Source organism: Thunnus thynnus, chromosome 11 (genome assembly GCF_963924715.1).
Source record: "Thunnus thynnus chromosome 11, fThuThy2.1, whole genome shotgun sequence".
In the NCBI taxonomy this organism is placed as follows: domain Eukaryota; kingdom Metazoa; phylum Chordata; class Actinopteri; order Scombriformes; family Scombridae; genus Thunnus; species Thunnus thynnus.
In genome coordinates this window covers 648,714-662,772 of record NC_089527.1, presented here as the reverse complement: position 1 = coordinate 662,772, position 14,059 = coordinate 648,714, and the positions used below count along the sequence as shown (strand labels likewise).

The window sequence follows — 14,059 nt, the reverse complement described above, 5'->3', positions numbered from 1 at the left end:
GGGGGGGGGGCTTCAGATGACTGAATTCCAGGAAGCAAAATCACATTTTGAAATGTCAGATTTTTTTTTCCGTTAACAGAACAGCTCTGCTTGTTGTTACGTTACATTTTCACTTTTACGCTACTTGGTTGTGAAAACGGTCACTGAAGGTGTTTATTGTTGTGTTTGATTTGTTTTATGTGCGTTAAAGCAGAAAGTTGTCACGTCATGTGACGTTATTATTATTTATCATTATTATTACATTTTGTTCCATCTCGTCTCGTCTCGTCTCGTCTCGTCACATCGTGTCTCGTGTTACGTTACTTTACGTAAAAATGTTACATTTTGTTACATTTCACTTGTGTGTTGCACTGGTTTGTGTTGAGTTGTGTTATGTTTTATTACCTTAATAAATCAACATTATGTTACATCACGTCGTGTCACTTTAGTGGAAAGATGTATTTACAGTCTCTTAACTAAAGTTTTATAGCAGCCAATCACACAGTCCAGCTGTTGGCATGACGACAGTCAGCTGAGTGAACGTCGGCTGTGTTCTGGAGGTGACTGTCTGATGAGATTAGTTTCGCTGTGGAAATATGTGCCGTTGTGATAAAATCCAGAATCACTGAACTTCATAGTTTCTCTTTATTCTTCTTCGTCTACGTCTCTTCTTCTTCAGATGACGGACATGACGCTTTCTGTCTCTGAGGTCAAGAAGCACCACAAACAGGATCAGACTTCACTGTCGATCCACAGAGACGGCGCTCAGAGGAGAGAAAGTTAGACGGATGTTTCTTTAAGCGGCGGGAAGTTAAAACACCTGCAGTCATGAATTATTTTGTGTGAAAAGTTTTTCTGAGGCAGGAGGAAGGTATTCATCGGAGGGATTTAATCACAAGAAGCTCTGCTCTTCCTCCTCTTCCCCTCTTGTGACGATTCATCTTCCACCTGGGAAGATGAATAATTCAGACATTTTGGAAACCCCCCCGCCCCCCCGCGTTCCCCCCTCCCCCCCAGAGAGGCTGCTGGGCTGTAAACCCTCAAACTGCTTCATCATTGCCAGAAGACGTGTGAGCGCCTGTATCCATTATTCACAGTTAAAGTCTGACTTTCTCTTAAGGCAACCCAGATTTCTATAGAGGGGGGGTATTAACCTCGACACCCCCCCCCCCCCCCCACCTGCCACAGAGACTGATGATTAATTAAACACTTACACAGAAAGATGAAGTTTGACGCGCTTCAAAATGCATGTAGAAGATCCTGAGTTCAAAAAGAGGAGTGTTACTTTTTAATTTTTTTGTACCTTCGTAACGTCTGGAGCTCGATTCCTAATTTATATATGACTTGTTCACATGCACACACACACACATGCACACACACACACACACACACACACACACACACACACACATACACACACACACACGCACACACACACACACACACACACACGCACACACACAGCAGCTTCAGGGTTGACTAACTGTGTTTTGCAACAAAAAGACAAGAAAAGAAAAGAGATGTTCACACCTCTGACCTTCTTCTTCTTTGGTTGCACACGCACTCTTACCGCCCACACACACACACACACACACACACTCAATGTGTGTGTGTGTGTGTGTGTGTGTGTGTGTGGTTTGGTATCGGTGTGTCAGGTCTTATCAGAGCTCAGCAGCAGTTTTTATGTAATCAGACGACACACGGCGGTGGAGGTGAGAGGGGCGGGGCTTCAACCGACACTCTCTGCTGCTGATAGGATTAACGTTCAGGTCTGCACCTTCAGTCCACCTCCACATCTTCGCCGTGTTTCACACACACACGACACACGTTAGTGAAGGAACACACCACCCAGACTTTTCAGCATCTGCACAGCAGAACTAAACTCGTTTGCAGCTGATCAGAAAATGTCAACATTTTATTCGTCTTTTGTCAAAAGTATTTTGACTTTTTCATTTATCTGCTGCTTTCCATATTTATGTTAAAAGAACAGCGCAGGGTGTCGAGCTGCTCTGAGCCGACACCATCAGGAAGTCTTGTGAACAGATGTGGTGCAGGAAACGACCAGTTAACAGTTACATTTTAGAAATAATGAGGTCAAGAGTTTCTATGTTCATTTACTGTATATCTTACTGTATATTTCTGCAAATCCTATCTCACTGCTGGATGGCCTAAACCTTTCTCAGTCTCAGGAATATACTGTATTTCTGGTGGACGGAAACAAAATCCCCTTATTTTTATGTATGAAAAGCCCAAGTTTAGATATTCTGACTCTAAAAATATCAAAAGCACTGTCCATGTGTAGCTGGTGTGTATTTGTAGAATATGAAGCCTGAAACAACACTGAGGAAATGACCTCAGCGCCCTTAAAGGCGAAGCTGAGGCTCTGATTACACAAAATTCCTGCATTCAAAATCTTACTTAAGGGGAAATGTGTAATTATATTTAGCAAAATGTACTTTCCTGTCAGAATTATTATATATGATGATAATGTGTAAGCAGCATTTGAATGTTGCAGCTGATTCTAACTACTTTATAGAGTCGTAGTAGTTCTCAAATGTGGAGAAAAATGCATCAGAACAGGTTTTTAAATGAGCTGACATGTTAAAGGCGTCTGGTGTGAACCTGTGAGGACACTGTTATCTGGTGTTACTGTTGCTGGTGTGTCTGATGCTTCATGTGGAGGGTTGGGTGGGGTCTGTAGGTGGCTGAGGATGGGGGAGGGGGGGGTTAACGCTCTGTTTTTAAACAGCCTGCAGAGCTCAAGGTGTCAAAACCTGATTAAAGTCCTGCAGAGTTTTATGTGTGACTTGACTCGTTCAAAGAGGAACTAGTGTCACACCTTGTACACTGTTGGACTGATAAGAACACGCACACACTTCACTGTGTGTGTGTGTGTGTGTGTGTGTGTGTGTGTGGTGTTTGTGTGTGTTTGGTGTGTGTGGTGTGTGTGTGTGTGGTGTGTGTGTGTGTGTGTGTGTGTGTGTGTGTGTGTCCATGTGGTGTTTGTGTGTGTGTGTGTGTGTGTGTGTGTGGTGTGTGTGTGGTGTGTGTGTGTGTGTGTGTGTGTGTGTGTGTGTGTGTGTGTGTGTGTCCATGTGGTGTGTGTGTGTGTGTGTGTGTGTGTGTGTGTGTGTGTGTGTGTGTGTGTGTGTCCATGTGGTGTTGTGTGTGTGTGTGTGTGTGTGTGTGTGTGTGTGTGTGTGTGTGTGTGTGTGTGTCCATGTGGTGTTTGTGTGTGTGTGTGTGTGTGTGTTTCTGTCTGTTTGTCGTGTTTAATCATTTTATAGTTGGTTTTCGAAAAACAATCAATAAACAATTATTTTCAGTAGGTTTCTGTGCTTTCAGTCGGTTTCTTTGCTTTCAGTCGGTTTCTGTGCTTTCAGTCAGTTTCTGTGCTTTCAGTAGGTTTCTGTGCTTTCAGTCAGTTTCTTTGCTTTCAGTCGGTTTCTGTGCTTTCAGACAGTTTCTGTGCTTTCAGACAGTTTCTGTGCTTTCAGTCAGTGTCTTTGCTTTCAGTAGGTTTCTGTGCTTTCAGACAGTTTCTGTGCTTTCAGTCAGTGTCTTTGCTTTCAGTCAGTTTCTTTGCTTTCAGTAGGTTTCTGTGCTTTCAGTCAGTTTCTGTGCTTTCAGTAGGTTTCTGTGCTTTCAGTCAGTTTCTGTGCTTTCAGTAGGTTTCTGTGCTTTCAGTCAGTTTCTTTGCTTTCAGTCGGTTTCTGTGCTTTCAGACAGTTTCTGTGCTTTCAGACAGTTTCTGTGCTTTCAGTCAGTGTCTTTGCTTTCAGTAGGTTTCTGTGCTTTCAGACAGTTTCTGTGCTTTCAGACAGTTTCTGTGCTTTCAGTCAGTTTCTTTGCTTTCAGTAGGTTTCTGTGCTTTCAGTAGGTTTCTGTGCTTTCAGTCAGTTTCTTTGCTTTCAGTAGGTTTCTGTGCTTTCAGTCGGTTTCTGTGCTTTCAGTCGGTGTCTGTGCTTTCAGTCGGTTTCTGTGCTTTCAGTCGGTTTCTGTGCTTTCAGTCGGTGTCTGTGCTTTCAGTCGGTTTCTGTGCTTTCAGTCGGTTTCTGTGCTTTCAGTCGGTTTCTGTGCTTTCAGTCGGTGTCTGTGCTTTCAGTCGGTTTCTGTGCTTTCAGTCGGTGTCTGTGCTTTCAGTCGGTTTCTGTGCTTTCAGTCGGTTTCTGTGCTTTCAGTCGGTTTCTGTGCTTTCAGTCGGTGTCTGTGCTTTCAGTCGGTGTCTGTGCTTTCAGTCGGTTTCTGTGCTTTCAGTCGGTTTCTGTGCTTTCAGTCGGTGTCTGTGCTTTCAGTCAGTGTCTTTGCTTTCAGTCGGTTTCTGTGCTTTCAGTCGGTTTCTGTTAGTCTGTTGCCGTGGTGACTGAGGAGCTACATTAGGATGAAGCACGGTCGTCTCTCTCTCTTTGTGGCAGCTCAAACACAGTTCTTGTCCTGTTCCAGTCGGAGAGTAAAATATCCTGAACTTCTCTCTGCGGTTTGTGTTTTTTTTTTAGGCAAAGACATCTCTCCCCCTCCCCCCTCCTCCCCCCCCTCCCCCCTCCTCCCACCCTGCGAGGGGTGAATTACAGAGCGACTCTCCTTTTTTTGTTTTCAAAATGGTCGACCACATGGGGGAAAAGGCTGGATGTGGTGACTATAATTGCACAGCAGTCTGCCAACAGGTCGCCGATGGAAACTCTCAGCGCCTCCCCCCCCCCGTCCCCCCCCGTCACCGCTGTCTTTTAGGGATTTTTCTCCATTCTTAGATCCTCAGTCTGCATAGCGGAGAAATGATCAGGTTTCTGCTGCCAGGACTCGGTCTAAAGGTCGCACTCAGGATCAGGATCAGGACTTCATGCAGTCAGAGATCAGCCGCTCGCAGTCGACATCATTCTGTTTGTTCTTCATTGAAGGTCAATAATGTTCTCAACAAGTTAAACCAGTCAGGTTTATTTTACAGTTTCAGAGCCTCATTCTGGTGTAACTTTAATTAATAAATGATTAATCGTTTGGCCTGTAAATCCTCAGACAATAATGTTCTTCAGCTTGTTGTGTCTGATCAGAAGTTCAAACATCTCAAACATATTCAGTTTATAATGATTTAAAGACAAGAAGCTCTGAGATATTTTAGAAACCAGGGAATCGATTGTATTTTTGCTTAAAAAATGACTTAATGATTAATAGATTATCGACATAGCAGAAGAATATTTTTCTGAGATCATTTTCAGCTTTAAATACATTAAACATTAAATACATCACAAACTTCAGAAAAAGGAACAAAAGCATAAAAATGCAGTGACCTGCAGTCATTATGAACTTTTCTTCTGTAGTCCCGCCTCTGTGCTGTCGCCGCAGTAACAGCTCCTTCCTGTCAGGGAGGTCATGTGATCGGCGGGCGTCCCCAAGGAGCCGGCGAGGCCTCGGAGACTCCAGAGGAAACGGCGGGAACAATAGAGACGCAAATATTTACTGCAGCTCAGCTCATAATCGACCTGCAGGAACATTAATGACCTGACAGCGTGTGTGTGTGTGTGTGTGTGTGTGTGTGTGTGTGTGTGTGAGTGTGTGTTTGTGTGTGTGTGTGTGTGTGTGTGTGTGAGTGTGTGTTTGTGTGTGTGTGTGTGTGTGTGTGTTTGTGTGTGTGTGTGTGTGTGTGTTACAGTTGTAATGAAATGAGGAATAAAAAGGAAAGAACACAGCTTCGACATCTTCCTCATTTCCTTAGTTACTTTACTTCCTAACCTTGTTTCCTTCCATACCTCCTTCTTTACTTCCTAACCTTCTTGTTTCCCTCTATATAACCTTTTCTTGGCTCTCATTTGTCTTTCTATCCCTCTGTTGCTTCCTTACCTAGAATGGAAACAGTGAGTGAATATTGAAGTTTGGAAGGAGGCTGTGAACACAAAGAGGGTCTAGAGAAGGAGACCAGGAGTGTAAAGGAGGTAGTTGAGTTGTTCAGTCTTCTTAATTTGACATTAATGTCACAGTTGAGTCGAGACGTTCAGACACAGAAACTGACCAGAAAATAAATGACCGACAGACAGGAAGTAGAGCGGCTCAGTCAGACTCACAGACCAGCCCCCCCCCCCCCCGTCGTCGTCTGTGGGCCTCTGTGGTTGTGTTTGATTGGACAGATGCTGAACATGTTGAACACCTCCACCTCTCTGTGTGACGTGACGGCGTTTCAGCCTGAAGCTAAAATCCATCACAGTGAATCAGGTCACAGAGAAATTAAAAAGCTTCACATCGATCTCATCTGTTTGTTTTCAGTTTATTACATCAGCAGGGAGGAAAAGGGAAGAGCCCCAAATCATCAAAACACTTTTTTTCACTGAAGGAAAGAGGAAGTTTATTTTCTGGTTTGTGCAGAAACAGAAATGTTGTAACTCTGAACACGAGGAAAATAATCCAGAAACATTGACTCCCGTCTGTCCTTCACTTTGAGGTCAAATCATTTCTTTGCTTTACATTCTGGTTTGTTTTCACAGTTTTTCTGGTTTCCATGAATCATAAAACCATAAACTCCAGAATGCTGCATAAACATTTTCAAACAACAAAAAAAACAAAGAAAATTGATCCAAAATCTAAATCAGATCTTCAGACCTTCATGTGTACAATAAAACTCATGAATCACTGTAATATTAATAATTATAAAATCATCTTCATCCATCTTTACTTCTTTATTGAACAAGTCATCAGTTTTTCATCGTCTGCACAGCAGAATCTCTCAGCTGGTTTACATTCACATCCATCATATACAAATTCATCTAAACCTGCTTTATTATTTTCATAGAAACAATTAGTCAATTATTAATAACTCAATCAAAGGAAGATTAATTAAACAATAATTTTGAGCTTTTGACAGTCAGATGGGACTTTGAGTTATTTATGGTTGTAAAATAATCTTAATATTAAACCTAATATTAAAAACAGAAAGTATTTATCTCAAGACATCATGTTATGAAGATTGTCCTCACAGAAAAAAAAAAACAATATTAAAGGTTTAATCGCTCAGAAAACAAAACTATTACCACGATGTAAAAGCTTGTAAATACTCTCATGTCAGTTTTTAAACTGACTGTTTTCTATCACCGTAAACTGAATATATTTGATATATATATATATATATATATATATATATATATCAAATATATTCAGATGCAATTAATCTGAAATAGAGAATCATGATATGACCTCTGCTACTTGTTTGTAACAGTCGTGTTGAAACAGATAATAATAATCTAATATGTTGTAAATGTTAATAATGTGTGGCAGGAGCAGCTTCAGGTGTTGTTGTCAGTGTTTGTGAAGCGAGTGTTGTGTCAGGGAGGCCTGTGTTGGCTCTGTGTGTGTGTGTGTGGGTGTGTTGATGTGTGTGGGGGGCCGGCGGGGGCCCCTGAACATTTGTTGGGAGCAGTAACATGTGCGCAGGCCGGGCACAGATGGTGTCTTCATATCAGAGGAGGAGGAGGAGGAAGGCTCTCCTCTCTGCTGTGGTTTCCAGCCTGTTGCACCGGGCCCCCGCAGATTAATGGTGCTTTAATTCAATTAGGGGCCGGACACTGTTGACGCCTCACGGCGGGGCCCGACCCACCACTTCCTGTACCGATGACACACCCAGAATGCAACAGCAAACATGTGCTCAGTGAAGTAAAGCGCAGCAGCAGCTCTGTCAGGCAGAAACTCACCAGCTTGTTTAGTTAGAACATGAAGCTCCGTTCCTGGTTGTGAAAATGTTCAGATCACATGATTATATTTTCACAAGCACAACAAACTAGTGAAGCAGCAAACAGAACAGTGTTTCTGCACATGCTCAGTGGCGTCTGTCTCACACAGAACTGCTCTCCAGAGACTGAAAACATGATTCTGTTATCAGTCTTTGACCAAACTCTTGATGATGAAGGAACATGTGACCAGTGCAGCGGTGTGACTCACTGACGTGTTTTAATAAGATATATCAGCTTTGATACACACACAACACTTGTTAGTAGATCAGTTCATTGTTGGTTTGGATCCAGACATGAAGACAAAGATAGAAAATCATCAAAATATATATTCAGAGATGAACCGTTTTCATCACACAGCAACAAAATGAGCATTGAGGGTTTTGTATGTTATCTGTAGGTGTCCACATACTTCTGGCCATGTATGTGTTACTTGCCTGTGTGTGTGTGTGTTGCTCTGATGCATCACTTCCTGCTCGTAGCCGCTAGGCAGCGACCTCATTTTCCACAGCAGCATCTGTCTTACCTTCCCCCCCGCCCCCCCCCCCGCAGTGGTTCAGGTGATCTGCTCTCAGGCGAGAGAGAGAGAGAGAGAGAGAGAGAGAGAGAGAGAGAGAGGGAGGGAGGGAGCTGGTTTCATCTCTCATTACCTTGCAGCGAGCGGCAGGATGTGGACGCAGCACCTGGATCTTTGTGTGGATTTACAGCCGGATGGTTTCTGTTTACTGGTTTTGATGGTTTTTACACCTGGATGATCAACACACACATGATGGGATGTTTGTATCTGAGCTGATGAGGAGATCAATCAGATCAATCACATCAATCAGACGTTACATTTACTGTGAAGGATGGAAATCTGTCGGAGTTGACGGTGATTTGATCCACCCTGAAGCCCCGCCCTCCTCGCTCTGCACTGTAGCGTCTCAGCGAACGGAGAGCTGTGATTGGCTGCTGTAATTTGAGCCTCACATTCAGGTTTGATGCTGGATGGATGTTTGATGTTGAACTGCAGATCTGCCGATAGTTATTAGTTATTATTTGATCATCAAAATAGTTGCTGATTAATTTTCTGATCAATAGATTTTAATAATAAAAAGATTTTTATCATCTGTGATTATTTATCAAGCAGAAGATGAGAAACATTTACTTCTTCCAGATTTTCTGTTTTTCTCTTCTTCATCTCTTTGATGGATGATTCTCTCTAATATTCATATGCAGATATATATAAATATATATAGATATAGATATATAGAGAGATATATATATATATGCATGTATTTAGTCTCTTCAGCTTTTTGAAAAACTTCATGAAAAATAAAAGATAAGCAGATTTAGAGGAAGTGTTGTGGTGGATGTTGCAGTTTTAACATTAATATTTAATGTTTAATATTCAGATTTACTGATAAAACTAAAGATTTGTGGAATCAGCATGTTATTGGCTGAAAATGTAGAATAATCAGTGATTGGTCGGCTGTGTGGAGGCGAGACACGCCTTCTATATGTAAGCACCAACGACAGACCGTCTAAATATCTTATTTATCGTATCGAAGTGTGATGGATGACTCGTCCGTGTTTCAGCCTTCGTTAGTGTTTGTTTGTGTTCATTTTGTTGATCGAGTTTGAATTTGTGTTTTCATGTTTTCTCAACTTTGTGTTTTTTTGTTCAGTTTGTTTCATGTTTGTGTTTCTACGTGTTTGTTGTGTTCATGTTTTTTTGTTTGTTTGTTTAGTTTTGTGAAGTTTGTGCGCGGGTTCACGGGTCAGAGTCCTTTAGAGAAAGGAGGATAAAAGAGGAGGAACGGAGGGAAAACAGACGAGCTTTTGCTTTTTCTTTCCTTCTTTCTTTCCACTGCAGCACCTGCACTCGATCTACGGATCCTTAGAGAAAAACCAGCAGGACACATGAGCCAGTGTTCAGTCTGATCCATGTAACATAACATAATAACATAATAACATACCTTCTACCCACCACCTGCCCGGAAACCCACAGACACCCCCCCCTACCCCCCCCACCCCCCCACAGAAACAGCTGGAGGCATTTGTTTGCATTAAAACACAAGTCTGTTCTTCCGTCCAGAGAGAAACAGTTTGGGCAGAGGAGGAGAGGATGACGACACTGTGAGGAGGAGGAGGGAGGAGGGGGGGGAGGGGGGAGGAGGAGGGGGGAGGAGGGGGAGATTAATGTGTCTTTGTAAAACGCCCTGGTCGTAGGAGGGGGAGGGGGATGTTGGGGGGGTAATGCTCTGCGTCGTGTCGTCTCTGCTTTGTCCTCCGACTGGTCGCTGCAGCTCCATCAGAACAAGTTTTACTTTCACAACACGTGCAGAGCAGCAGCTTGACTTTAAGGTGTGTGTGTGTGTGTGTGTGTGTGTGTGTGTGTGTGTGTTTGTGAGGAGGTACAAAATGGTGGACGGCAGTGTTTTCAGATGAGCCCGCTGCGTTGCCCCCGGTGACATCTGCCACTCTGCCAGAGTCATGTGACCCGGCAGGCAAACAGCGCCTTGAATGGCTTTTGTTTGGGAGGTCAGCGTGTCTCTGTGTCCGCCTGCTGCCCACCAATCACAGCGCAGACACTCACCTTCAGTCTGCACATTTAAGGTGGAATTATCTGATATTATTAAAGAGCAGGAATAAACTTCATTTACACATATAAGAAAACAAACAGACACAACAGTAATCAATAAATAAGACGTCTGGCTGTTTATATGTTAATATATATAAATATATTCTGTATACATTAATGGACTGTATTTGTTTATATGTTAGGATGCATTTATTGATCAAATATCTAAAAACTTACTGGGCTTAAATGCAGATAAATAAGATAAATAAAACTAAGAAACAATATGAAAACAAATACAAATCAATCCATTTTTATTTCTGGAAATAATTGTGTGACTTGTGTTCTAGTTTTTATAAGTTCGTGTTTATGTGTCGTTGAGATCATCAGTATTTTCTAGATGTATTTTCATGTGAAGGATGTGAATCTGTCTCCGTCTCTGCTGCAGCAGGTCAGACGTTCTTTCAGCCAAAAGGCAAAGACCACAATAGCAGAGGGTGTGTGTGTGTGGGGGGGGGGGGGGGGCGGTGGGGGTAGCAGGGGGGTTAAGTCGTCGAGCGAGATCATATTATATCCCAACATATACCTTCGACCACACAACGAGCATTCACGTCTCACTTTTCAGCTTTCTTTTCTTCCTCTTTTCTTTTTTTGCTGATCACAGAGGGCATTACCCCGTCTGAACTCCTCTAAATCCTGCTGGTCACACCTCTTATTAAAGCCGGGTCTGTCCCACGCCCCCCACCCCCGCCCTCCACCCCCCCCACGCCACCCCTCCACCTCCACCCCTCCACCCCTCCACCCCTCCACCCCCGCCCCTGCTCTTGGTATTCAGCCCAGGTCAGCAGATTTCGGCCCGGCCCACCGTGGCTCCCCTTTTTAATTTGCACCTGTTGCGCAGTTGTCCGGGAGGCGAGAGCTGCAGCTCGCAGGCAGACAAAGATCATATTATGAGCAGATATGCAGACTAATCTCCATGTGGCCGAAGGCAAGAAAAAAACCTGAGAAGCTGTATTTTATGTTCTGTTCCCTGGGAACCTGCGACCGCTCGGATGTAAAGCTTTACAGTTTGGAAACTGGCAGCAGATAAAATCCCCGAAGGAGCAAAAGCTTCAGTCCAGCCACTTCCCCAGAACACCCCCCAATACCCCCCAACACCCCCGAACACCCCCCAACACCCCCCAACACCCCCAATACCCCCCAACACCCCCAGAACACCCCCAACACCCCTTAACACCCCCAGAACACCCCCGAACACCCCCAGAACACCCCAGAACACCCCCAGAACACCCCCGAACACCCCTTAACACCCCCAGAACACCCCCCAACACCCCCGAACACCCCCTAACACCCCCAGAACACCCCCGAAAACCCCCGAACACCCCCGAACACCCCTTAACACCCCCCAACACCCCCAGAACACCCCCAGAACACCCCCGAACACCCCCGAAAACCCCCAAAAACCCCCGAACACCCCTTAACACCCCCAGAACACCCCCGAACACCCCAGAACACCCCAGAACACCCCCGAACACCCCCGAACACCCCCCAACACCCCGAACACCCCAGAACACCCCCAGAACACCCCGAACACCCCCCAACACCCCCAGAACACCCCCCAACACCCCCAGAACACCCCAGAACACCCCCAGAACACCCCCCAACACCCCCAGAACACCCCGAACACCCCCAGAACACCCCAGAACACCCCCAGAACACCCCCCAACACCCCCCAACACCCCCAGAACACCCCAGAACACCCCCGAACACCCCCAGAACACCCCCCAACACCCCCGAACACCCCCGAACACCCCCAGAACACCCCCCAACACCCCCGAACACCCCCAGAACACCCCCCAACACCCCCGAACACCCCCTGAACACCCCCAGAACACCCCCAGAACACCCCCCAACACCCCCGAACACCCCCTGAACACCCCCAGAACACCCCCAGAACACCCCCCAACACCCCCGAACACCCCCAGAACACCCCCCAACACCCCTGAACACCCCCTGAACACCTCCCAACACCCCCGAACACCCCCTGAACACCCCCAGAACACCCCCAGAACACCCCCCAACACCCCCGAACACCCCCAGAACACCCCAGAACACCCCCTGAACACCCCCAGAACACCCCGCAACACCCCCCAACACCCCCAGCACACCCCCAGAACACCCTCAGAACACCCCCGAACACCCCCAGAACACCCCCCAACACCCCCGAACACCCCCAGAACACCCCCCAACACCCCCAGAACACCCCCCAACACCCCCGAACACCCCCAGAACACCCCCCAACACCCCTGAACACCCCCTGAACACCCCCAGAACACCCCCGGACACCCCCCAACACCCCCCAACACCCCCAGAACACCCCAGAACACCCCCGAACACCCCCAGAACACCCCAGAACACCCCCGAACACCCCAGAACACCCCCCAACACCCCCGAACACCCCCAGAACACCCCCCAACACCCCCAGAACACCCCCCAACACCCCCGAACACCCCCAGAACACCCCAGAACACCCCCGAACACCCCCAGAACACCCCCTGAACACCCCCAGAACACCCCCGGACACCCCCCAACACCCCCAGCACACCCCCAGAACACCCTCAGAACACCCCCAACACCCCCCAACACCTCCAGAACACCCCCCAACACCCCAGAACACCCCAGAACACCTCCCCCTCCCCCACCTCCTCCACCCCCCCACCTCCTCTTCCTCCCCCCTCCTCCCCCCTCCTCACTCCTGAGCTGGTCGCCGCCGCCGCTGCAGATAAGACGCCATGTTGCTTTATTGGAGTCAGTCTGACACTGCTGGTTCCCATGATGTCATAGAGCTGAACTCTGCTGTTCTTCCTCCTCCTCCTCCTCCTCCTCCTCCTTCACCCTCCTTCTCCTCCTCTCATCATATTTTTGGTGGTGTTGCTACTTCAGTGCAGTAAAGGATGTGAGTTGCGGTTCTGTCCCAGTTCTGAACCAGTTCTGAACCAGTTCTGAACCAGTTCTGGAACATTTACAGCCTTGAGTCCCCTGAGAGTCTGAGCTGGACCAAAAAAGCCTCCCAGTGCAGGAATGTGCCTTCCTCCTCCTCCTCCTCCTCCTCCTCCGGATGTTGTCATAGAAACCTAACATGCCGGCTGTTGTTGTGTTTGTGTTGCAGTGTTGAACTATGAGAATGTGGTGGAAACGGGTTCGGAGACAGACGAGGACGACAGGACGCTGGTCTCCGAGGAGAACGGCCTCGCTAATGGCGGCGGCGGAGGAGGAGGAGGAGGGGAGGATGAAGAGGCAGGCAGCCCGGCCAGCGTGCCCACTCTGGAGGCGTCGCCGCGGGTCGCCCACGCCCTGCTGTCCTACCACGGCCAGGAGGGGTCAGAGGTCAGGGAGAACCTCCACCACAGCTGGAGGCTGCGGGACGACACCAACGGACACCTCAACGGCGCCGGTGAGTCCTCTTCTGGAGCTTTCACTCAGAGCACCGGTCTTCATCATTCAGTTGTTGTGGAGCTGTAGATGTTCAGGATGAGAGCGCATGATACGACTGAAAGCTCCTGAAAGCTCCTGAAAGCTGCTAAATGGACCGTTTAAGCTGAATCAGCTGCTTTCAGAAAACAGAATCAATGTTCAGATTCAGGAAACTTTGATCTGCAGACACGCTGAGCAGCATTATGACATCATCGTTCATCAAAACAATCATATCAGTAATCAATAAAACGAGGCTTTCAGCTGATCATCTTATGTATAAAATGTCAGAACTTACGAGCTTTCAGCCGCGTCTCATGGTCTTCCTCCAGTGAGTGCAGCA

The 14,059-nt window shown here is 46.6% G+C and overlaps 1 protein-coding gene across 3 annotated transcripts in view; it reads left to right on the top strand.

The window, feature by feature from the left end:
* zeb2a (zinc finger E-box binding homeobox 2a) overlaps positions 1-14,059 on the top strand; it is a 65,009-nt gene that overhangs the window by 27,628 nt on the left and 23,322 nt on the right. For all 3 annotated transcript variants that reach the window (XM_067602718.1, XM_067602719.1, XM_067602717.1), the window contains one exon: positions 13,415-13,699. In XM_067602718.1, coding sequence (XP_067458819.1) covers positions 13,415-13,699 — 285 coding nt within the window. The remainder of the gene's footprint in view (positions 1-13,414; positions 13,700-14,059) is intronic.